At 43.7% G+C, this 25,829-nt stretch overlaps 1 protein-coding gene across 1 annotated transcript in view; it reads left to right on the forward strand.

Annotated features, from left to right (window-relative positions):
• The window catches only part of CLIC5 (chloride intracellular channel 5), a gene marked incomplete at both ends in the record, with an annotated part of 101,329 nt that extends 82,021 nt beyond the window's left edge, over nt 1-19,308 (forward strand). Inside the window, 2 exons of the mRNA XM_084258955.1 lie at nt 12,996-13,180; nt 19,141-19,308. Of these exons, the coding sequence (XP_084115081.1) occupies nt 12,996-13,180; nt 19,141-19,308 (353 nt within the window). The remainder of the gene's footprint in view (nt 1-12,995; nt 13,181-19,140) is intronic.
• Nucleotides 19,309-25,829: the final 6,521 nt, after the last annotated feature.

A 25,829-nucleotide genomic window follows, 5' to 3' on the forward strand; every position in this document is an offset into this window, starting at 1 on the left:
TAAAAAAAAAGTGTTTCTTACATAAGTCACAGAATACGTGGGTCTCGCATTTTTACCATGAAGCATAGCGGTGCTTATACCACAGCAGTGCAGTCATGTGTGTGTGTGTGTCTGTCTGTCTGTCTGTAATTTTTCTTGTGTGTGTATATGTCGGGTGTGTTTAGTTCGTTTATATGATGACTATACTCATCTATGATTAGAGCATAGCTTTGAGGGAAAATTCTCCCTCTTCTCTCTTGGCTTTCATTGGAGATGGACGTTGGGTAAATTGGCAGGCAGAATGTTTCCCTATTTTTGGGAGAGCTGAGGATATGAAATCCATGTCTTCTTGAACCTTCTAGCAGAAACTATGCCCCTCCATCCCCATTAGAAACTCAATTAAATTTGTCACCATCTGATCCAGGCAGGATGGGCAACATTCACTGATTTCACACCAGAAAATCTGAACTTTCAAAAAATTGTTCAGAAGACATAATGGAACCAGTGATGGACACAAGATAGAAGCTGACATTTCTCAACTTTTAAATACTTTTGCTACAAACAAAGTAACACTTATTTTTTTAAAGATTTATTTATTCATGCATACAAGAATGGGGGTACAGACCACATGCATGGGAGGGTGAGAGGATTCACCAGAGACAGAGTGGGGAACAGAACAGGCAGACAGACTGAAATACACTGCTGAGGGGAGCAGTGGGCGAGTCAGGAGAGGTCTGCCGCACCATGTGGGATTCTCACCGACCAACCGGGATCAAACAGGTGCTGCAGAGGCTGCAGACAGCTTCACAGCGCTGCACTCAACAGCCTGAGCCACCATGGGAGGCCCCAAAGTAACACTTAAACATAAGAATTGAAACCAGGGGTTAAATTCAGTCTGAATTTATTTGCAACTTAGGAAGATAGACTTTTGGAAAAAGAGTAAGTTCCTGTACAAGACTCTGACTTCTTTGACTTTAAAACCCCAGTCCTTTTTTTTTTTTTTTTTAACTTGCTTTAGAGCAGTCTTTTGGGAAGGCACCCTACCCACCTAGAGCCATGCATGAGTTCAGCTTCAGTAACCTCATTAGCCAAGGAGATGCATATGGTCAGGATTTAGAGGTCAAGTGGCACTGCATTCTGCTTGCCTTGTTCTTCAGTCCATGTTCCAACTTAAATGCACAGTTGAAAGCAGACAGAGGTCTTGATAAATGCAGGTATTGATGTGGTGGGCTTGGGATGCCACTCAGAGCACCCGGTGGTGCTAATGCCTCTGGTCCAGGAGGATGCTTTGGGGAGGAGGGCTGGAGGCAGCAGTCCCCATGAGCAGACATATATATGTGACTCATTCATTATTATCACCCTGGAGGCCAGCTCAGCATCTGGTCAGTGCAGGTGCTTCATAGACATTTATTCAATGAGTGAATGAACCATATCCCAAGCACTTCAAAATGCCCTGCCCTGTCTGCTCATTTACCTGAGAGATGATGAAAGAGTCTAACCTGACACACCAATGTCAAGAGCATTTCCTCCAGGCCACTTCCTGTCCCAGCCTGTCCTCATTTTCAAGTCTATCTTATATTGCTTATTCTCCGTTCTCTTGATCTTTGAAATTTTCCAGTCTCCAGTGAAAGTTTATGATGATCTATGACTAGAACTAGTTTTCAACAGAAAACATAATGTTCATATAGCCTCTGCTATATAGGATCAATCTACATGGTGAGAAAATGAAAAACTAGAGTCAAGTAATAGAAGAATGAACAGCTCCCCTCATGAACTCTGTGCCATGGTGGTGTTTGTTTAAATAGTATTTTTCTTTTCACCCTTGCTTTTTTGTAACTGTATTCAGTGAATATTAGATTTGGTATTAAAGGTAAAGGTTCACCAAAAACCAAAAGAAAAAACATAGAAGACTAAATTCCAGTGCTCTTCTAGCCAGAAACAGAGGTCAAATAGTGTCTTTAGGGACCCTTGGTTGAAGAAGCATTTAATGATCTGGAAGTCAGTTCTCTGTGCTTATGTCCAGAACCCCTTCCATTCATGACTATCCCAGGGAAGGGGGTTGAACACAGTTTCTCAGACCTCCACATGCAGCTTGAGCTCTGACTATGCGTGCCCATCGATGTTTGCGCTGTGAGTTACCCATGTGCTGTTTCCGTTGTGGAGACCTCAACCCTCTGCCCAGGTCTGCTGCTGGCCCCAGTTCTACCCATGCCATCTGGCAGAGAGGTACCGGTTGGTGATGACCCAGGCCCCACCTAGAGGGGGCCATTCCAGACCAAACAAATAGATCCCTCTACCCATCCCCTAGAGACCAAGCACTATAATTACTCAAAGAAAGGGAACCATTTCAGAGCTTCTAATGAGTTAAAGGAAGTCACCGAAGCATATGAGACACATGTGAGAGTCGCTCACCTTTTCTTCAACTCTAGCTCATTCTTTCAACAAATTCTTAGTACCAGGCACTGGGCATGGTGCTAGGACAATGATGTAATAATGAAATATTGGCAATACCTGTGTGTATTGGCAAAGGTTGTTTGGCTACATATAAGTAGAGACCTGATTGTGGAGGCTAAAGCAAAAATTGATTTTATTTTGCTTAGCAGAAGTCTCTATAGCATTTTTCTGTGTGCTATGCCCTGCTCTAAACACTCTTTTGTAATGTTTACTTCTTAGTAGGAATATGCTTTTCTCAAATAACAAAAGTCTAGAGAGTAGAAAGTTCTCGACGATTGTAGTTGCTTAAAGAAATCATGGATCCAGTTCCTTAAAACAGCTGATTCTCCATTTTTTAATGTGTGACTTCCATTCTCATGTCACCAGCACATGTTCCACTTCACCTTATATCTGAGGACCAGGCAATGCCAGCTCCATCTCTCTCTCTCTGTCATTTCCCAGAAATCCATCCTGTTGTTTCTGTTGTCCAGAACCCAGGCTATTGGGCCCCTATCCATGAAAGTCTGGGGGTCTGGAAAGATAAGTGTTACTGACTGGGTACAATTCTGAGTTTCGTTAGTAACAAAGAAAGAATAATTCTTATATATAATTCATTTTCAAATCAAGGTGTTTTTTTACTATAGTGAAAACATCTGATGTAATCATCACGAGAGAGAGAGAGAGAGAGAGAGAGAGAGAGAGAGAGAGAGAGACTATTTCAAATTCTCTTTTGGAGTTGACCAAATCTGAACCATTACCCCGCCTAGATTTTAGGAGAGAGAGTGTAAAATTGCACACTTAATATCTGCTGCTTTCTTCAAACTTTAGAAGATGAAAGACTCATCCTGCATTTCCCTCTCCATCCCCCCATACTGTGATCTGTGTTGGGGCAAGTAAGGGCCCCAGAGAGCTTCTTAGAACAAGGGGGGGCATGTAATTGTGGCATATCTGGGAAATTCTGCAAAAATATTGTCACCCCCAACCCCTGGTAAGGTTCCCCAAGTGCATGACTGTTAGGAAGAAAGCAGGCTCTGGTGGAACTGCGGTCAGGTGGCAGAGTCAGAATGAAAGGACCAGCTGAATACTCAAGAAAAGGCTCTGCATAATTCATCTGGGGGACTTCTTCAGGGTGGAGGACAAAGCAAACATGATATTGATCATGCAGATTTTTTCTTGCAACTCTAAGAACTTTTCACTTTTCTATAGCTTTGATTCTTACATGTGAGACTCACTCCACATTGTACAGAACAACCCTCCATGGCAAGCCAGTGAGTGCTCTAAGCCTTTTTAAGGGCATCACTATAACCGTGGAGGTGTGCCAGGTTATGATCTCCATTTTGCAGATGAAGAAACTAAGGCACGAGCAGTGAAGCAGCCACCCAAGCTAGTATGTGAGAAAGTCAGGACCACCCCCCGCAGCTGTCCCATGCCCCCTGCTAGGGACTGTGTGCATTATACATTTAATAAAATCCGTTACTTAAAATGCACATGGTGCTGAGGTTTTAGATAGCGGTATGTCTTTCAGGAAACAGACCATATCAGTTCATAAACCAACAAATACTCACTTTCCCACTACCGAGCATGTTTCCCAAAATGCACTTAATCCCACTTTCACCCCTAGGGTCTGACTCAGGACCCTGGGAACAAAGAAGTCAAAACTGTGGGTGCTCAATGATACCTGTTTAACAAATGAAAGAAAGGGCAACTGAGGAGAATTTATAGGATAATCGCAGAATGACTAAAACCAGTAATTATGTAGATTAGAGCTGTGGTAGCAGCGTGGCAGTTTTTAAATTTATATAAAAGATGTGGCCATTGGCGGGTGAAGCAAGACAAAATGTGGTTAAATCACTTCAGTCTGAGTGTTTGGAGGGAGGGCATGTTGAGGAAGAAAGTTTCTAGCAAAACACCAGGACAGATGACCCAGAAAGTTTAAATCTTCCTTGACCAGCTGATTCCAAAGGTTTGACCGTCAGCATTAACCCTAATCTATGGCTGCTACTTCAGAATAACCTGTTCTAAAAAAACCATAAAAAATCTCACAGTTTTCAGCCTGACTCAGTCTGCTGCATAAACTACAACCAGCATTAATAGCTTCAGTCAGCATTTATGTCGTTCTTTCTATTAGCACAATGGGTTTTACAACCATTTATGAGTTTCTGGAAAGCCTAATAGAAAACACACATACATGTTCTCTGTGAGAGACAAGACTCACAGGCTTTTTCTTTGCCCAAGGACAGGCCAGAAGGGGTCGCCACCGCCCCATTGCTGAAGCAGGCCCAGGCCCCTAACAGAGAACATTCTTTCCCAGTGGCTCCTGCTGGCTGGCACTCTCCCTGCAAAGTCTCTGCAGTGTCCTTTGGAGCTGGTTCCATTTGGAGTGAGGCGCTCTCTCCTCCTGTCGATAAATAAAGGTTTGGGAAATGTGCACAGTACAGATATGTACACAAAAGGAAACCTAAATTTGAAGTCCTACACAATAATCTTTCTGCAAATGAATGTGGCTTTTAGGAGATTTACAAAATGATCCGAATCTGGAATTTCTAGATTTAACCTACCTTCTTCACAACTTGAAAAAAATCTCAAGAAAGGCATGTTGAAGTTTTCTTAAAATTTTTACCATGCTGGTGTTCGATGTAGTCAAATAATTGCCAAAGACAATACTTGTCTTTGTTACAAAAATAATTTTTGATGTTGTTATTTGTTGTTGGGAATAATAATTTGTAATATAGGGCAAATGTAAGATCAATTTATGGAACTGTATAGAATAGGTTTTTTTTTTTTTAAAGATTTATTTATTTATGCAAGCACTGGGATACAGGCATGGGAGGGTGAGAGAATCCACCAGAGACTGAGCAGGGAGCAGAACAGGCAGAAGGACTGAAATACACTGCTGAGGGGAGCAGCAGGTGAGACAGGAGAGGTCTGCGGTGCCATGTGGGTTTCTCCCTGGCTGGGGGGGAATCGAACAGGCTCCAAGGAGGAGGCTGCGGATGGCTTCAGAGCGCTGCACTCAACCTGCTGCATCACCAAGGAAGCCCAGGATAGATAATTTTTCACAATTATCCCAGGCAGGACCTGGGGAGGGAGCTATGGGGCGACGATCAATTCCATGAATCCTTCAGAAACATATCAGTGTGTCCCAATCACCCACAATTCCGTGACAAGGGTGAAGCTGTCGGGGATGTCCAACAGTGTCCTATATTCCAATCCACCATAGTTGTAAGACTTGAATCTTGCCTTGGGAATAAAAAGATTTCTACTGGCCCCTTGCTGGAAGGAACCATAGGAATTTACCATTCAATTTACTTTCCCATGGAAGGCTGGGCTTCTTTCTAGAACAAACAAATAATGCCCCCCGCAGCAGGAGCTGCAAACTCTTCTCCAGTCCAGCTGAGCTGCATGAGGAAACAGTAGGGAATCTGTTGAAGTTGCCATTGCATTTTGCTTTCTCATAAACTGCTATTTGTCTTTCCACCTTTCCTGTTTTCACCAGTGCCTAGAAACAAACTCCTAAGAATTGCTTCCCACATGAAAGCCCCTGGGTATTTCACAGCCAGAGCCAATTTGACAACATCCTCTTCTTTGACCTTGAGGCCAAGTCCAGTGTTCTTGGTCTGATGGCAGAGGTGGGCATGAATTCTCCAAACTATCAGACCAACACATGTGATGCACTCATGCAGCCTAGAGAGAACAATGCCAGGCCCAAGGCAATGATTCCAGGTGACTTGGGATTCTGACATGTGAAGCAATCAAGTGAGAGCATCATCCTCTGAGTTCTCCAGGGCCCTCCTTGCACCTGGGGGATTCCAGATGCTCAGATAAATTTCACTTCACACTGAGCCTCTGTCTTGAGTTGCTCTCTTGTTCTCTAGTCTTCCACTCAGTCTCTGTCCCTCCCATCCTCTTATACATTTAAATTCTGTATCCATAATAGCTATCTTTCGTTAAGTTCCAGCAGGCATTTGGCTCTAGAGAAGGTGCTACAATAATTTTGAACAACTATACCCAGTGGCAGGCTTCAAACCCAGATCTTCTGGAGGCCAGAGTAGATGTTCCACTCTGCTACTGTCCATTATCACAAGTCCTCCAGTGTGGCCTGGCCCACAGCTCCCTGATGTTGCTCACCCACTTTCTCTCTGCACCTACCCTGATGACATCTGTAGCATGCTCACCTAGCCAGAGGGCCCAGGCACAGCAAGGAGGGCCCACCCAACCTGAAAGAGAGCCTCATTCATCTTGTACAACCCTGTTGCCATGGCTGCTTCCCCACATTCTAAGGCCATCAAGAGACAGAGGGTCCCTGGGGATCAGCCTGACCTCCATGTGTTCTAGAAGGTCACTGTGGATCAAAGGGCGTGGACCCAGTTTCCACTTGCTTTGTAATTTTGCCTCTGTGTGATCAGTCATACTCATGTAACTAAACTATAAATGGGCCACCTTACTCTCTCTTTAAGGACTTTTACAAGAGAGAGGAGCTACATGACTAATTCCCAAAACCTGAAAAATGAATATGATCTTTACAGAAAGTTTCTTGGGGTTGGTTGGGGGTTGGGGGAGTTATAGTGCCTATCACAAAGTCAAATGTCCTTAAAACAAACAAACAAACAAACAAACACTTAGATCATTTTAACTCTCCCTCCTGTGCTCTGTGAGGAGATAGCATTGACATTTCCACCCACCTGGCCAGCTCCTCCTCTTCCCCAGTCCTCATAACTCTCTGTGACTTGTGATTGCTCCAGCCCCCTGCACTATCCTGGATTATTGCCCTGGGCCTTTCTCCTGTAGAGTAATTTGACCTCTCTTGGGTTCTAAAGAAAGACTTCTTCCTCCAAACATGGAAGGGAGAAGGTAATGTTAAATTCTTGTATTTGATTTTTCTGGTTCTTCCTATGTTTTCATGTCAGTGAGGAATGGTCATCTTTGTATTTTCAGATATTATTGGGCTTCCAATAATATCTGATGGCCAGAGAAAGCTCCACTGTGGTCTCCTTCAAATATAGCTATACCCCTTGAGGAGCATCTTTTGATTCTACTGATGTGATTTCAAATGAGAAGATGAAAAGTAAAAACTTCATTCACTCCTCCAGGTATTTCTCAAGATTTGTATATTCCTTTCTTCATATCAAAACCCAAATTGACAGCCTGCTTTTCACTGGAATGTTTCATTATCACACAGAGGGTATGAGGGCATTGGTCCCAGCTATAGGCAGAATTGGTATTTGTTGCTTTTAAAAAAATTTTATTTTATTTATTTTTTACATCATTCTTCATTTTTGTACAATGCATGCTTTCTCATCTCAGTTATAGTCCCCGTGGAATTCCCACCACCAATTAACCTGAGAAATAATGTGAAGGGTCTTACTAGACTCACTACTAAGAAATAACTTCTGAGCAGTGGTGGCCATTGAGCGTACCATGCAAAAATCAAGCCATTAATAGAAGAATGTAAATGTGTTATCAAAACAGCTGGTAGGTAGGGCCTAAGAAGAATCTGAGAGATTATATCATCATAACCATCCTCTTATGGGGGAATAAGGATGTGTGAGAAAAATCAGCAGCATGGAAGAAAGATGGTGGGTTGGGTGGACCCTCAAGAAGCAACGAGCCAGTCCTTGACATCCAGAGACTGAATTGCAGAGTGAAAGAAGTGGAATCCAACAGCCTGCTTCTAAATCCTGGTTTTGCTCCTTACTTATTTAAAGGGCTTCTATTTTGAAAGCATTTTTCTCTTCCCCTTTCTGAGTACGTGATTCTAATCTGAACCTTGGCATCCATCAACCTATGAGCAATGAGGATTTCTATAGAAGGAATTTTAAGGAAGAAAAAGGAATTCATATTTAATTTTTGATTTACTGAAATAGCATTTCCAAGAAGACATTAACCTCGCAAGTCTAGCTATTGTCTCAAAATATTCTAAATTCCTTTCTCTCTCAATTTTAGCTCAAGGACCATGGAAGACTCATGTGGAACTCAGCTATAGGGAGGCTTATTGCTCTGTAATTGTAGACTGTTTGACTTTGGAAAATGGAAAGGGAAGCCCAGGTGGTTGGGCAAAGAGGGAGAGAGAAAGGCAGTGGAGTCAAAGAACCAGAGACAGGTCTGGGGAGCCCCGAGTGCCACTGTGCTTGGGTGCATTTCCAGGCTTTGGGAGGGAGGCATGCAGCCTACCTCAGGCACCACCAGAGCATCAACGTCCCCATAGTTATTCCCGAAGAAACTGGAGGTTCACACACCTGAGAAGAGGGATGACATGGGACCTGTGTGAGTTCCCCAAAGCCTCCACCCCATAGATTCCAGGACTTGAGTCTCCTCCGTGCCATGAGTCACAGGCTCCTCCTGCACCACCCCCTCCTATGCAGGGCAAGAGCAGGAGGGAAGGAGGCTGTCTGAGAAAACCAGCACTTTATACAAAAGACAGAACTCTCAAGAGGGCCTATTTACATGATTACATCAGACTAGGTTATAATCAGGAGTGAACTAAATTAAAGTTATTTATCCCATTACTCAAGGATTGAGAGCTTGTGAGGAAGGCTGCAGCAGTTAAAAACAAAGCAAGGTACATTTTCATTGCACATTCCAGGAGTAATTTGGACAGTTTGCTTGTGTGTATGCCTCTTGGATAAGTCCGAGATTCAATTTCTTGATCTGTTAATTGGGGAATAAATGATAATCCCCATCTCAATAGCGTCTTTGTATATTTACATGCTAGGTGGTATAAACATCTCTGGTCCACTTCAGAAATCTAGTGAGTGTTTCTTGCTGATGCTGGGGAACAGGATAAGAACAAAGAGGAACACAGCAGAGCAGAGTGATCATTTGGGACCAGTCCCCTGTAGCTACAACTTCTTCTTCATGGGAGAGTTAAAAAGATTCCCAATCAGGCCAGAGACTATGGTCAGAGGTGGGTCTCTGGCTCTTATCTCTGCAAGTTCTTATCTCATGCCAGAGAAAAACCACCCGGAGTAAGCCGAGAGCACAGCAACCTGAGCCCACAGAGCTGTCCCTGTTCTTTCAAAGACCACCTTTGACATCTGGCCCACCCCAAGTGAAGTTTGAGCCCCAAGGGGTCTGCATGGCTGCTTGCTTGTCAGCCCCCTGCCGCACACAGCACGCCAGCAAGCCAGGGCTGAGCCGTTCTTGCAAGAGCCTTGCAGGCTGAGCTATAGTCTTGGCTCCATGATCCCCATTCAGCCTCCATGCCCTGCTAAGAGTGTATTATTTTCTTAGCTCAAATTGCCGTTTCCAAGTCATTATTTCTCTACGATGAGAAAACAATATTGGGTCTTATGTAATATCAACCTCAATGAATCTGGAAGTGATCATGGAATGGGTGGATTTTTTTCCTCTTTAAAAAAGAGAAAAATAAATTTGAGATTGTTTGCATATGGCTGAGAATATTTATGAACTATTCCCCTTGTTTCCTCATCACATATTTTACCCAGTGCATTTGTGTGTGGTACAAAATAAATCTTTATGGGGAGGGTGGGTAGAGAGGAGAAGAAAGCAGTAAAAGGACTGGGTATCCATCACGTGCCTGGAACATTAGTGATCCTTAGTCTTGGGGTCCCCTGACCTCAGACTTGCTTACTGTGGTCTGAGGGTTACCCCATCCTGCTACCCAGGGGAAGTTTTTTGCAAGGAGGATTTCACTTGCCAACAAGGAATTAACATCTTGTCACTCCGGTTTCTTTCACCTCCCCCAGAGCAGAAAGTTCAGCACCAGTGGATTCACGACGTAGGTGCCGTCAGCCAAAAGAGATAATTAAATTCTATGGATACCATATTGAGCCAAGGTCAGGGGAATGAGTTGGCAGGTAGGAAGGAAAAGAACTGGCAGAAAAAGTATTGGTGCTGGCATCTGTTATTCGATAATATAGTAGTACTATGTAACATCAACCTCAGTGTGTGCGCTGGCACAGGCGCGCTGTGACGGTTCTACTCTGGCTCTGCCTCTCAACACAGCTTGTCACCAAGAAGGACACTGAGGGGGTGTAAGGGACAAGGCTGTGGCTGTACATTGAATCAGTAAGAGAAGCCATTGATTTCCTCCTCTGTGAACTAAACCTCAGAACTGGAGCTTTTCAGACTCTCATTCTCTGCTTCATCGTGAATCTTTGTGGAATATGCTGACCAAGAGTAAGGGCAGGGGCCAGAGAGCAGGATGACCTCTATCACAGGCCGTTATGCAATAGCAAGAGCATCATTAGCGGATGCCCCAGTGTGGCCAGGCACTCTGGGAGGCGCTTTCCCTGTATCATCTGAGTTTATCCTCACAATGACCTAATGGAAGTTAGGGATCTTGAGTCCAGCCATTGAGATGAGAAACTGAACTTCATTGAAGTTGACGGAACTTGTCCAAGGTCACAGTCAGTAAGTGCCAGGATCAGGATATTTCCAGGATCCATTGGGTTCAAAGCCAATATAATAAATACAAAAAAAGGAATTTTAAAAATCAAGTTCAAGGCTTTGGAAGGGACCCATGCATTTAAGGGACCTTGAAGCTTTAAGCCTCAGCAGCTTTGCAGAGTCAGATTGAAACACAGAGTTAGCTCCAGGCCACAGGGCCCTTCCACGCTGGCTCAGTTCCTCCTCTCCATGATTATACCAGCTGTGACTTTCACTTTCCTGATCAAAAATACACAAATGCCAGTGATGAAATGGACTAATGGAGGATATCTTCAGGACATGTCTACCTGTATGTCACATGGCATGCAGGGCCATTGCCAAACTTTACACTAGAGAGATTGCTGAAATTTATCCAGAAGCTCCTGTGCTTCCAAGGAACTTCAGTTGCTACTCTAGTTCCCTTTATCCATTTCATGATAGTTCCCAGATTAGGTGACTTGGACACAGATTTGTGCAGTGATCTCAGGTGTCTGAGGGGCATTCAGAATTAGAACCTGCAATTGTCTCATTTCCCATCATCTCTTTCTTACCCTAGGATGATATTAGTTGGTCAAATTTTGACAGGCACTCTATCTGATTTTTCCTTTCTCCATTATAATCAAGATTTTGTCATAATCCCTACAACTGAAAGGGGTAGAGCAGTTTGAGGAAGCAAAAAAAAAAAAAAAAAAAGAAAAACCCTCCAATCTAAATCACAATGCTTTGTTGGGGGTGGGCAGGGAAGAGTATAATGAGTATTGTTGAGTACCCACCCTCTGCTTTGCCCTTGAATAGGCTTGCAACCCCATCCCAGTCTAGACAATTATTAAGGGGAATACAAGCATTTTTTCCCAGTCCTGCCTGCTCTATTCTTCCCATCTGGAAACACAAAGCAGATGATGAAGTACAAGTTCAAATGCCACACCAGAGAGAAGGCAATATTGGGAAACTGTGTCCGACCTCCAGCTTGTTTTCAAACATTCTATTAAGCTTTCAATTGATTTATCTTGGGCTGGTGTTATTTCATTGTCTCAAACAAAAGCTCTTCTATGAAATGATGAACGTGGGTTATGTGGGGAGTGTTTAACAGAAGGCACATTTGGGAAAATCTGAACAAGAGTAGAGTCTCCTGGGCTCTTCCTTGAGGGTCAACAGCCCCCTTCGAACTGCTGGAATTTACATGAGGGCTGATTCCCATTATATCTGGGTCAGGCTCTAAATCAGAGTCTGGGATCAATAGCCCTTAAGAGTGGGGCTGATGGGCAGCTGCAGTGGTCAAAGTTCTGGCCAGTCACTTCCTCCACCTCTGTTCTCTGATCTCAGGTGGAGAGTTTCAGTAGAGTTCTGGGACTGTGTGGTGCCTTGTGAAATGACTCTGAATGTTGGTGACTTCCAAACATTGTTCTTTGGAGTGTTTTGCTCTTTTCTTATCAAATAAATGAAGTATTTGATAGGCAAGATTGGAAAAGTCCCCTGCCATATAATCTTCCTTTGGATGTTCATTCTTTGAGCTGTAACCATGACAGGTTTCCATGCAGCTGTGATTGTTCATATAGGGTGGACCCTACTGCCTGTTGCACAGGCCCGTCCATTTTGGATAGCTCTGACTTTTAGAACAAACTTCTCTGGTTTAAACTCAAGTACTTCTTTGATATCCATTGGTTCTTTGGGGGCAACACCAAATGGGGCCACCTGCTTTCCTTTGCCAGTTCCTCCTATAAGCCATGTCCTCCTCAAATTGGGTTAGCCATAGTTCATGCTTTCACAATATCTGTTGTAGACCTCTGTCCCAAGACTGCTATGCTATTGTTGTTTACTTATAGTCCTATCTTTCTACAAAATGATTATGTGGGTTAATTGTGGAATATTGGCAAAATATAAATAAGCAAAATAAGAAGAGAAACTTTGACTATTATTATTGCATTTTCTGGAGATAAATGCTATTAAATTTTTGATTTCTATATATTTTTTCCAAAAAGAAAGATGAACTAGTGTTTATTGTTTGGTCAAGTTTTGCTTTCTCAGACCATTTAAACCCTTCTTCTGTATGCTGCTAATGGCTCCCAGGTGTCCCATAATGGGTAGGGAGCCTAGGTGCAAATTGAGAAATACACTGCTTTATCCTGAAGACCCTGTGTCTGTATCTAGTGGCAAGAAGTTTGACTAAAGACACTTCTTTTGCTGTTCTTTGCCAGCCCTTGAAAGAGGCCTGACCAAGGTGCTGAAGAAACTAGATGACTACCTGAACACCCCTCTGCCAGAGGAGATCGACAGCAACACTTTTGGGGACGAAGACAAGGGGTCACGGCGCAAGTTCCTAGATGGGGACGATCTGACACTGGCCGACTGCAATCTGTTGCCCAAGCTACATGTGGTCAAGGTAAGAGAACTCTAGCCAGGTCACTAGATCTGACTCCATCTTAGGCCCAGGTCATGCGTGTGGACATGTCAAGGATAGAGCCACATATTGGTCAAGAGTTGAGGCTCTGAAGTCACACGAATAAGGACTCAAAATCAGCGTGCACTCCCTGCTGAGTGTATAAACTCTGTGGGTTTCAGATTCACCTGTAAAATAGGCATATATTGCTTACTTCCAGGGTTGTTGGGAGGGTAACTAAGGTGTTAAAATGCCTGGTGTATTGTAAGGACTCAATCTCTAACAGTTACTAGTATAATATCATATATAGTTCTATATGGACTTATCACTCCAAAGCCTTGCCTCTTTCTCATAGGTTTTACCAGCCACAAACCCACATCTCTATTAAATATTCCCTCCTAGGAATGTATTATTTGTGCAATTAGCCCCCTTCTCATCCCTCTAGCAGCTCCCTAGGTTAGGCAGGCAGGTATCACCTTCTCCAGCTATCAGTGGAAGAGGTAGAGGCTGCAGAAATGACACCAGTTTTTTTTTTGCTATCATTGCACTTACTGGCCTCTCTTCCACAGGCAGTGTAATCCTTTCCCATAGGAATCTTAGGCTCTGAGAGTTGCAAAGAAGGGAATTCCGAGGTCATCTGAAACAATCTCTCACTCCAAACTGGGCCACCTTCTCTTGGATCTGTGACAGCTGGGATTGCACCATCTGATGATGAAAAGCCCTCTGCCTAAGCAGCCAGTCCTTCCACTTTAGCTGGCTCTGATTATTAAAACACCCTTCCTTATATTGAGCCCAAACATGCCTTCCTGCTACCCTTTGCTCTCTAGAGCAACACAGAATGAGCTTATTTGCTCAAGCTCTCATCTCTTTTGAAGACTGCAGTTGTATCATTCAAAATTTCTAAACTAACACTTGTTCTTACATCCTTCCCTGACCTCACCAGTCTAGAGAGAAATACCATAGGGCCATACACTGTTATCTGCTTTAACAGGTGCTTATATTTAATTGTCTCAGTCAGAGAGTAAGTTCTGTGAGGACAGGGCCTTCTCCAAGTCTGATGGTGGTACATGGTGGCCCTTTAATACAAATTCTCATTCATGGATCATTTGATCACCTAGCTCATGTCTTTTTGATTCCCAGTTTCTTTCTCCCCTTCACTGAGAAGAAACATTTGTTAGCTGGATATGCCTGTCTTTTTCATCTGGAGTTCTGGGTTAGAAATGCAGGCTTCTTTTCAATCAAAGCACACACCAAGTTAATTTGAAATCACCTACCTGTGTGTGTGCTGGTTCTCCTGCGGTCTCAATCAGAACTGAAGACTGGAGAGAATCATGCATGCTGGTGCAACTGAGTTAGTCACATAAGATTTATGAATATGAAGACACTCTGGGCTTGGGGCCAAGCCAATGGGTACTTGTAGGCCCAACCAAGCTATATCTCCCACTACCCCCAAACTTCTTTTATTCTCTTTAAAGAATAAGCAGCACCAGCAGGGACAATATGATTCCAGTTCACTCACACTGTGTCAGAGTTATAGAATGGAAAGACCATTCTAGAAGTCAGGAAATCTAAGTTCCCAACCCATATCTGCCACTGATTATCACAGATCATTTAGTCTTTCGGAACTAATTTTCCTCCAGCCTAAAAGAAGAGAGTGGGATTTCATTCTTCCTCTCTTTTCATTTCTCTCTTGGTTCTCATGTACTCCAACAGGTACTGACTACCCTTCTGAGAATCATTTATCAAATAAGCTGAACAAATGGATCTCCGAGATCCTGTGCTTCATCCTATGATTTTGCCAGCTCCATCCAGGCCTAAACAACTGAGTTATGCCTCTGGCCTTGGATGTAGTTCAATGTGCTGTTGACTTGGAGAAGCTGGGGGTCAAAGGGAGGATGCCCTGCAAGGGGAAAAAGGCAAGACCTAGCCTCTTGTCTCCTTGGATTTCTGCTGATCCAGTTTATCAGATTCCAGAGACCTGGCAAACCTGCAAAGTACAGAAAAAGGGAAGGAGGAGCCAAGTCAGGCTGTAGTTTGGCTTCCAATGCCAAAACTTAGTCTGGACTGTGGGAGCTAACTGTTTTCATATGAAAGAGCAAATTCAGAACATGCATGGAAGTTCCTGCAAATGTCAGCACTTCATGTGCATCCTCGCCCCCTGCTCAGCTCATCCTCCCTCTTTCTCTCTCACCTGGCTCACTTTCAGGTTCCTCTTTATTCTGAGAAGCTGAATTGCTTTGGCCCAGGACTCATGGAGAGCCTGGCTTAAACTTTCACTCCCTTCTAGTGTTCATCGATTGCCCCACATCAAGTGAGGAAACAAATGTGAGGAAACAACCAGGCCCGTGGCCAAGGCTCAGGGTGAGCAGGCCTGTGCAGACCCTCCTGGACCCCTGTCTAGCCCAGTAACTCGTTCAGACTGTGAAGCAAGCAGAAAAGTTGATAGGAACTCAAATACTTATCATGTACTGCATTGTTTTAAAACTCATATTCTTAAAAACTTGAAAATAAATTCCACCACGGAGGGACTGACTTGAGGCTTCTCTCTGGATTGATTTGTAATTATGAAACATTTTCTGGATTGATTTGTAATTATGAAACATATTTTGATTGATGCCTTGACCTTACAGTGGGCCTTTTTCATCCACTCTGGCAAATTACAGCTACTTCCCTTTGTGGAGCTACCACCACTACATAGATTTGCTCATTAACCAAGATGGCACTGGGAGTTGACACAGTCTATGCTCATGGCTCTGCACAGGGGCTCTGACACCATCACCTATGGTTATCGGCCACACCTAAGCTGGGCAGAACATTGTGGCTTCTTTGTTGACCATACCAAACTCAAGTCCTTTACCGGAGGGAATTTATATAAGTGCTATGTACCAACGATCTAGAAAGGTGAAATATACCACCAGTTTCCACCTACAGAAGGCAGCTACTGCTCCTGGGGCGGGGGTGCAAAGGGAAGGGGCTGGAATTATCAAAATGTAGAAACCTAAATAAGACCTACCTGCTACCCCTGCAGAACACTGAATCTCTGAGAGGAGCTGCTGCTCAGCTGGTGCTGGGGTCCAACTTCAGGGGAGATGCTCACAGGGGGCCACTGTCATGTGCTGGCCTCTCTGAGCTGGTATGGTGACACTGGTTTTGCAAGTGTTAACAAAACAGCAAACTGGATTCCACTGCTGCTGCAGAAGCAAAGGAAACTGAGAGGCAGCAGCATAGCCCTTCCCCTTCCTCCACCCTTGTAGGCGCTCTCTAGCGCCCCCTCTTGGTAGAGCCTGCTAGGAACTCCTGCCCCATCCCCCACCCCACATTGGTAGATGATAAAGCAGTGTGTGGTTTGCACAGTCCAGACCCCAACATCACAAAAAAGCAAACAAGAGGGCAGATTTGGAGATAAGCAACAATAAAAGGCACAGAAGGGATTCTGAGTGCTCCTGTGTCATTTACATAGGGCTGAGTGGCAAAGTAGGGAGAACTGTGAGTAAAAGGCAAGACTAATAAATATTGATTGATTACACAATAGATATTTGTTCAATTAGTTGATTTCCTGTGTCACGTTGTACAGGTCACTTCATCTCTCATCGATCCAGTTTGCTTGTTGCTAAAGAGCTTCTGTCTGTAAAACTAGATGATTCTATTACCTTTGATACTAAAGGCAAGGTTGTGGATATTAGGATAACAGAGCATGGTCAGGATGATAGATTCCTGTTTATCGAATCTATTTATTTACTCACCCTTTGCCTTACTTTTCTCATTTGTAATGGGAATAGACACTCTTCCTTATGCAGTTATTTAGAGACATAAGTAGCTTGCAAAGTGTGTAAAGCAGTACCTGGAGCAGAGCACATAGCAAATAAATCAATGTTGGTTGTTGTTATTACTCTTATCAATAGCGTAATGAAGGCAGCTGGGGTCTCTGTCCTTATACTATCACAAGCTAGGAAATAGAGAACAGACATGCAGATTAACTGTGATTCAGAATAGAATATAGCTTAGTGTTATAATGGAAGTTCAAAACTGGCGTAGGAGAATGGAAGAGAATAAATGCATCCTCCATGGAGATGTGGTTGAATCTGTGTGACTGGGCTTTTCTTGCAATAGGTCATCATTGTCATTCACTCAGCAGAGCTTACCAGAGCTTACCAGAGCTTCTTGGTAACCCTATCACTGGTACCAAAATGAAGATAAAATCCCAGCGTGGCTGATCTGTTGGGGAGGTTCTCTAAGTGGAAGGTTTCCAGGAGCCAGTGGTGTGGGGTCCTCTCAAAAAAAGAAAGCAAGAGAAGGTATTAGAAGTCAGTTCTTTAGGACACAGCTACTCTTTGCTACCCCAACCCCAACCTCTCAGAGCTAGAGGCAACTAATGCATGAACCCCAGTGCACAGTAAAGTAAAGGACCTCTTATTAAAAAAGTATTCAGAATTTCCATACATTGATAGCAGAGGGTGAAACCAAAAGCAGGGTCCTTCTGAGTGTAGGTTCCATGTGACTGCCCAGGTCACCACCCGTGAAGGCTAGAGAGATTTTATTAAGGAGACTACCCTGTCTTTACCTAGGAATGCCGGCAAATGGGCAAAAGCTGGGTCTCAATAAATTATAATAATAGGTAATATTTATTGAACATTTAGTCTGTGCCTCATGACTCTCTAAGCATAGTGTGTTAACTAATTTAGTACTCTAGATAGGTCTTATTAACACTTCTATGCTAGAGATAAAGAAATTGGGACTCAGAGAGGTTAAGGAAGTAGTCCAAGGTCACACAGCTATTACATGGCATCAAAGACTATGGAACAGCTCCATTGGAATCAAGAACCCATGCTTTTAACCACTATGCTACTATTTCTCCACTTCTCCAGAACACTCAAGTCCACAGCCCCCAAGTGTGGCAAACTGGGGAGAGAATAGAAATCACTATTTATTCACTTTCCATCAGACCCTCAATCTACGTATTCATTCCAATGACTAACTCACCGTTTGTGTTTTGCCCCCTTTATAAAAAGGATGCTTCTGTAAAGTGGGTAAGGGAAAAAAGAAAAGCATTGTCTCTAATTCTATCCATCAGACATAAGCAGTGGTGATATATTGTTTATATACTTCTGGCCATCATATATACAAATTCTCCAAAATTTGTCATACTTTATTTTCAACTGAACAATCTTGAAGAATTTTGCATATCACTGGATTTTCTCCAGATCACTGTGATTTTCCAGATCACAGGATCATTTTGATGGACTCCAGGGTGCAGCTGTAGCCACACAGTATAATGTATTATTCTGTTCGTGGACATTTGTGTTCTGTCCCATGTTTTGCTCTTCCAGATAGTACTGTGATCATGCTTGTGTAGCAAAATCTCGTGGACATCCATCATTATTTTCTAAGGAAAAGTCCCTAGAAGCAGAATCATTAGATCAAAGTGTCAATTTTATTTATTAAGTATAAAATGCTATCAAATACCAGTTAGACTTGGTCATAATAAGGTAAACATGAAAAAAAGGAAGAAAAATGTTACCATTTTTAAGGAAACTGTACTTTCAAAGTCTTCGTTATAACTCTTTTCTTTTACTGTGATCCTGCTTCATTCAGTGCAACATGGGCCTGGGCGCTTCCACCTTGCCTGGGGACAAGCTTGGGGCTCTGGATGTCTGTAGCGCCCACTGTACCTGAAGTGAACTGAGAATAATGAATTATCTGGTGCTGTAATGAAAGTAATTTCTTGTTAATACCATATACTTTCCTTCCCTTCTTAAAATACCTACATATAAATATTTTAGAATATATATATAAAATATAAAGTCGGCAGCACTGCCACCTGACGTTAAAAAATACTGACTGATGTCTGGGTGTGAGTCCTTGAGGGGTGTCCTGCTGTGCATACACAGGAGGTCATGCCTCTGATGTCTTGTTGATGTGTTGTATGCCCTCATGCCCTCTCGGTCCTGCTATCTCTGTTGTAGATTGTGGCCAAGAAATATCGCAACTATGATTTCCCAGCTGAGATGACAGGCTTGTGGCGGTACCTCAAGAATGCCTACGCCCGGGACGAGTTCACCAACACCTGTGCAGCTGACCAGGAGATTGAGTTGGCCTATGCGGATGTCGCCAAGCGCCTCAGCCGAGCCTGAGCACAGCCATCTTGCCCCACTGCTGCTGCGGGACTCAACCTCTCCCAAAAGATCCCAGCTTCACAGACTCCTCTTCCACATTGCCTCGGGAAACTTCTTTTTAATCAGACCGCATCTTGCTGACATCATCAGAACTCGAGGCTGCTATCTTCTTCGAAGGTCAGCACCGTCCCCATCTGATCATGCAGGAACCCACCTGCAGAAATGATAGACCGTCAAGCTCTCAGCCTTCGGACCATGTCTGGGTTCAGTGTATTTGGGGGGCAGTCCCCTTCTGCCAATATCAAAACCACACCTCAGACACACCAGAGACATGCAACACTGTGTCCTCTTCCACCTTCCTCTTTGGCAGTAACTCCCAGGCCCACAAGAGATGCCATCTAAGTTCTTAGTGGAAAGAAACCTGCTGCTGTGTTAGGAGAGCTGGAGTGAGTGAACAGAGGAGGATGGAGCGGGCTGTGGGATTGGCATCCGGCAAATAAGCTCTCGGTAGCTTACTCTTCTCACACTCCTGTTCTGGGGCCCCCTGGCCACGTTGGAAAGCCTCTAAGACACCATCTCCTCGACCACATGCTGTGAATGTTTCACACCATCACGCACCTGGCTGTGGCTGACCTCTGTTTTTATGCTGTTCAGGCCTCTCCAGGAGAGGAATTTGGCATGTAGTTGCAAACTGGGTGACTAGAAGGGGTGGGGAGGGGAAACAGTGTCAATGCCAAAAGGCCCACGGGGGTCTACCAGTCATGGGATTGCTTGCTTATGGGTAGTTGTTTCCTTGGAGATTGCACGCCTGGGTTAGACTGTTTATTCATGAGTGAATTCTGTTCTGTGAGAAAGCAGATGGGAGTGGGAGGTGGAGGGATGGGTGAAGATAAAGGAGGCTCGATATTCCCTGGGAATCTTTTGGTGAGTCTTCTCTCTCATGATCCAACTATGTCTTGAATTGGTGATGTCATGGAACTACCAAACTTATAGCAAAACCCCAACAATTGGTCAAAAATCATTCTCCACTCTCTTCAAGTTGCTCTTAGAGGCTGGTCAGCTGGCTGGTGCTTTCAGGCTACTGCTACTGGCTGAGTCCGCTTTGATCTCTGGTGGGTGAGCGATGCATTCAAGAGGAGACAGGATCATGGCAGACCTTAGGAAGAAAGCCCATGGGCCTTTCTGACTGGGAAACCATGTGATTTGAACTCCATGAAAAATATATACCATCTGGGTTAATTTTCCTGTCATCTGACTCAACTGCCAGGAAAAAGCAAAGGGTAAAATAAGTTTTAGCTAGTATTTTGCTCCTTAGTCATTCACTTTGAGTTTCACCTCCTTAAAAACTTATCCGGCTTGAGCGTGGGGACCTGTGTATGGGGAACCAAGAAACATGAAGTAATCGTCAGCTTCCTCCCGCAGTGAAGGCCTGTGAGAAAAGTCACCCACCACCTTTGATAATCCCCCTTCTATGTCACTTGCTGGTTGTGGGTAAGGCCCCCAGGTGCCGGAAAGCCACAGGACTTGACTCATTTCTCAGTGAGGACCAGACAGTATGGGTCTTTTCCATGGAAACATCAGTAAATTTCAACCCAAAGTCTAACCCTGGGTCCACCTGCCTCTGGGAATCTCTAAGGAAAAAAAAGTGACCCACTGATCAGAACAGAGGGAAAGCAGGAGGTCTCCTCCATCACTAAGGAAGGGAAATTTCTCAGGAGGATGTTTTATGAGCCCAGGAGTTTGAACAAGGCAGAAAGAGTTGATTGACTTCCTCTTCTACAGGAACCTTTCCACAGTATCCCTAGAATTTCTGTCCTTGGACTTGTTTGTAAAGGAGAAGTGGGGAGGAACCAGTCCTTTTTTACTGTAGGAAAAAGCCCCCAATCGGCCTTCTGGGAGACAAAAGCTTGAATGATCCCAAAGGCCTTTTAATTGGTGTGAAAGCCTATTGTACTCAGAAATCCTGCCCTGACCCTAGCAGCACAGGTCAGATGGCCTAAGTAAGAGGCAGTTTACTTTCCTGAGACCCACGGGGGCATTGTTCTTGAAGCAAGTCTGTGAAGCACAAGCAGCCCCACCCACCCCAAACCCCAAGACTCTTCTCATTCCCCTCTGACCCCTACTCCCCCAGGCCTCCAGAAAAAAAGAAGGATGCCCAGGTGGGGCAACTCTACCCAGAGGCTAAAGACCCCGAGTTGATATTCAGAACTCACCAATCAGTCCTTATTTAAAGACAAACAAGACAAACCCAGTTTGTTTTGTTGTTTCTAGATTTTCCTTCTGTGGTTGAGTCAGTTTTATCAAAGTAACAATAGTAAGGCACTGGGGTGGGGTGGGGCAGTATTCTGATCAATTATCACCACTTAAAAGAAGGGGAGGAGTTAGAGAGAGAAGGTACTTTTTATTTCAACAGTAGATTATCATACAATGCAACTGACTATTGACTTAGAGCTTTAATGTCTCAAGACCAGATTTATCAGAGTATTCTTAAATAATATTTTTTTCTGATTTTTTTTTCCCAAAAGAGATTTTTTTCTTCAGCTCCTCAGCTATGGCTGAGCTATGGCTATCACTTTGTCATATACAAATCATCTCCCAGCAACAATAGGGTGAGATCCTTGGGTGTCCCAAGAACCAACTGAGGGAATGTTTGACACCACACTCCAGAATTGTAAGATAGGAGATAACCCTTGTCATTGGCCTTGAATTATTATTAATGCTTCAGAAAACACCGGTGGCACAGAACGGTGATTTCTTTGAGTTGAGATCCTTCTTCATGTCTGTCCTTTGACTTTCACATCACTACTTTTTTTGTGTGGGGTAGCCTAGCAGCAGAGGCAGAAACAAAAGTCAAGTCAGAATGACTACATTGAATTTGCCATCCACTCAGCACCAGCTACCTCCCAGCTTGGGCATGGATTCAGCTCGCTACCTGGCACCAGACTCCTGAGTTGGAAAGTGAAAATCATACTCCATCAGTTTATTTATTTGGTCACAAGATCTCAGACCAATTTCAGCTTCCTAGGAAATGGCTCCATCCACAGAGCTCACATCCACTGCTGGTGGAACCAGAGGGAATCTTGATCTTTTCATTAGAAAAAGGTAACACCATCAGCAAGGTTTCCGGGATCTAATTTTCGAGCATTTGTAAAACAAAACAACAGAAGCTGTGCACAGTGCCTGTGCTCAGTGGACACTCCGCAGCAGCAGGAGACAGACAGACAATTCCAAGCATCTTAGAATGGTCGCACAAGGGTTCACACCTGGAATAGACCTTAGAGCTCTAAAGGTCTAAATTAAAGGGATGCTGAGTCAGGAAGGTGCAGGTCTCCCTAGTAAAAATCTTCCACCAAGAGAAAACAGTGAGAGTCTGTGTCTACAGTGAAATGGGTCTAGGGGCAGCAACTCTCCAGGTATGTCTGTGCTGACCCCTCTCCTTACTGGTCGGGAGTCATTTCAAAAGCAGAGTGTATCAGGATGCTGGGGTCTCCTCCTTGTAAAGATTAAATATATTTAAGTTCCTAAGCGATCACTTCCTTAATTTTTAGATGATATTAAAAAAGAATCTTAAGTCTTAGAGAAAGAAGAGAGCTTGTGAGGCATCCCAGTTCTGATGTTAGGAGAAGAGATGAAGTGATCGCAATTGATCTTGGGGCCCTTCTTGCCCCCTAGACCCATTGTCTCCAAGCCACTGCTCTTCAGCACCCAAACCAAACCATGTGTGCTCTCCAAAGGAAGCCATAGTCCTCTCTCTTTCTTCATACTTTCCTCCCAGCTTAGCTTCAGAATACTCTGATTTTGTAATTAAGTATGGTCCCAGATGTGCGTAATTTTACTTAATGTTACTTAGGAAAATGGATCCATACTCCCCTCCTCAACCAATAATCCAATGAAACATTGTCTCGTGCGTGATACAGTTTGGAATAAACTGTGCTTCAACAAAAGCAATCTGGCTTTTCTTGGTAAAATACAATTTTAGGTTCCAATCATCTAAGGTTTTTTAATGTATAAATAAAGATTTCACACTATTAACTATGCATACTTTTAAAATATAAAATACCCAACTGCTATTTGAATTTTCTTTATTTTCATGACCGCCTGATTGTCCCTTTTATGAGCTGGGGAGTTAACTAATTTAGCAAACGATGCCTAGCTTTGATGAAAGAACAAACACTTCCTTTTATCGAGACACTCCAAATGACGGTTACTTGATTTTCTCACGACCTTTAACTGTGTTGCTAAAATAACAGGACTTGCTTTCAAGCCTTAATAAATGTAAAATGACTTTTAATGAACATATTGCTGAGTGTTTTCCTCATGAATCTGAACCAGTTATAAATTTGTTTCCCAGTCTTGATTGGTATTGCCTGATTCAAATAAAGTTGGTTTATTTTCAAATATTACAAAACAGAACACCAGACTTCTTATTTGTGGTGGGGATTTCTTTTGTTGTTTTATTTTTTTTTAATTAATTTATTTATGCATACAAGAGCTGGGGCACAGGCCAGGGATGTGGGGGGTAAGAGGATTCACCAGAGACAGAGTGGGGAACAGAACAGGCAGACTGACTGAAACACACTGCTGAGGGGAGCAGCTGGCGAGGCAGGAGAGGTCTGCTGTGCCATGTCGGTTGCTCCCTGGCCGGCTGGGGATCGAACTCGGGGATCGAACTTGGGGATCGAACTCGTGCTGCAGAAGCTGCGGATTGCTTCATAGTGCGATGCTTAACCCCTTGCACCACCAGGGAGGCCCCGTCCTATGTTGTTTTCAAAGACAAGTGTAAAATACGTTTTTTTCCCCCAATACAGATTATCTTATTGCCCCATTTATAAAAGCAAACACATTCATTTCTCTTAAAAATCAAAAGCATATACAAAGAAAAGGAGAAGGAAGAGAAGGGAAAGCAAACAACTAGTGATCCAACCATCTAAAAGCTGATTTATATTTTACCAAGGCTAAAAATTCTTTCATAGTACATGGGTTAGATTACAAAGAAAAAAATGAGAAACATGCTTCTTCATGTTTCTTGTTTCAATTTCCTATCTGTATTGTCATACCTGGGGCTAGCTAGGTCAGTGGAAAAGTCCAGATGTGACTGAAGTAATACCTTAAAATACTAGTCTGCTTGCACCCAGAGCTGTCTTTTGGCCCTTGGTGGCTCACCCTACCTGGATTCCTAGCTTGAAATTCCTGGCATTAGTAACACATCACTGGCTCTGGATTAAGGTCCACAAGGTTCCGTAAATTTCACCTGAAGCCAACACTAACACCTGACGAGGGCCTCTATAGCGTGCATATTGCTCCCTTGACATGGCTGGTTTCAGTGTGGGCTCCTGACCAAGCAATACCCAGGACTGTGAGGGGAAATTCGTTCAGGAACCACTGAGAAAGACCCCCTTGTTCTTGAGAAAGTCACTCCTTAATTTGGTGACTCTGGCTCTGCCTCTGTGTGTGCGGGTGGGTGGGGGGGGGCAGTGGGAGGTTGGGGGGAGGCCCAGAAGTGCCGCCACCCTCTAGAGACCATGAGGGCTGGGCCAGTGTACTGCCAGTGTAGTATGTAGCAAGAGCACAGAGTGCCGGGGTCCTGGTGGGATTGCTAAACTGCTGGATTGGTAAACCCTGACTCCCATTCTAATTCTGTATCACTGGCTTGTTTGGGAGTGTTTTTTGACTGTTTATTATTATGAGTGGCATCCTAAGTGGTGTGTTATCCATGATTGTTGTTAATAGCTGCTTAGCTCTCAGGTTGTTTACCTAAGAAGCATCCCACGTTTCCATTGCTTGAGTGCAGAAAATCTGCTCTACAGGTTACCAAGGGCTGGGAGCATAGGAGACCTCATCTCTGCTTCTGTGCTGTGGAGAAATCAAGGATCATCCAAGTGGCAATGACTATGTCTGACATTGAAGAGAACTGAATCCTGTTTTAGATAATCTCCCAAAAAGTGAAGTTTATTCATTCATTCATTCATTCATTCATTTTTTAAAGATTTATTTATTTATACAAGAACCGGGGTACAGTCCAGATGTGTGGGAGGGTAAGAGGATTCACCAGAGACAGAGCAGGGAACAGAACAGGCAGACTGATGAAATACACTGCTGAGCAGCAGGCGAGACAGGAGAGGTCTGCTGCGCCACGTGGGTTTCTCCGCAGCCGGCCGGGATTGAACCTGCACTGCAGAGGCTGTGGACAGCTTCACAGTGCAGCGCTCAACTGCCTGCACCACTAGGGAGGCCCTCTTTTATTTTTATGGTAGCTAAGTAGCTAAGATCCCCAAGTAGCCAGTCAGTTTTATCCTGTAGGAAAAGACATGGAGTATCAGACTGGAGAGGAAGAAAGCTCAAGATCAGAATTCAAATCCTATACCCCTCACTAATTTGCTATGTGGCCTTGAGCAAAACCCCTTTTTGGATCTCATTTTCCCTAAGGGTGCATGTCTGGTGGCGGTGCTCTCTGACTAACAGCTTTGGAAACATTAATATTAGACTTGTGAAGGACTCTTTTCTACCAGAAACATCTACCACAAATTTTCACAATTCAT

The sequence above is a fragment of the Talpa europaea genome, assembly GCF_964194135.1.
Source record: "Talpa europaea genome assembly, chromosome: 2".
Taxonomy (NCBI): Eukaryota; Metazoa; Chordata; class Mammalia; order Eulipotyphla; family Talpidae; genus Talpa; species Talpa europaea.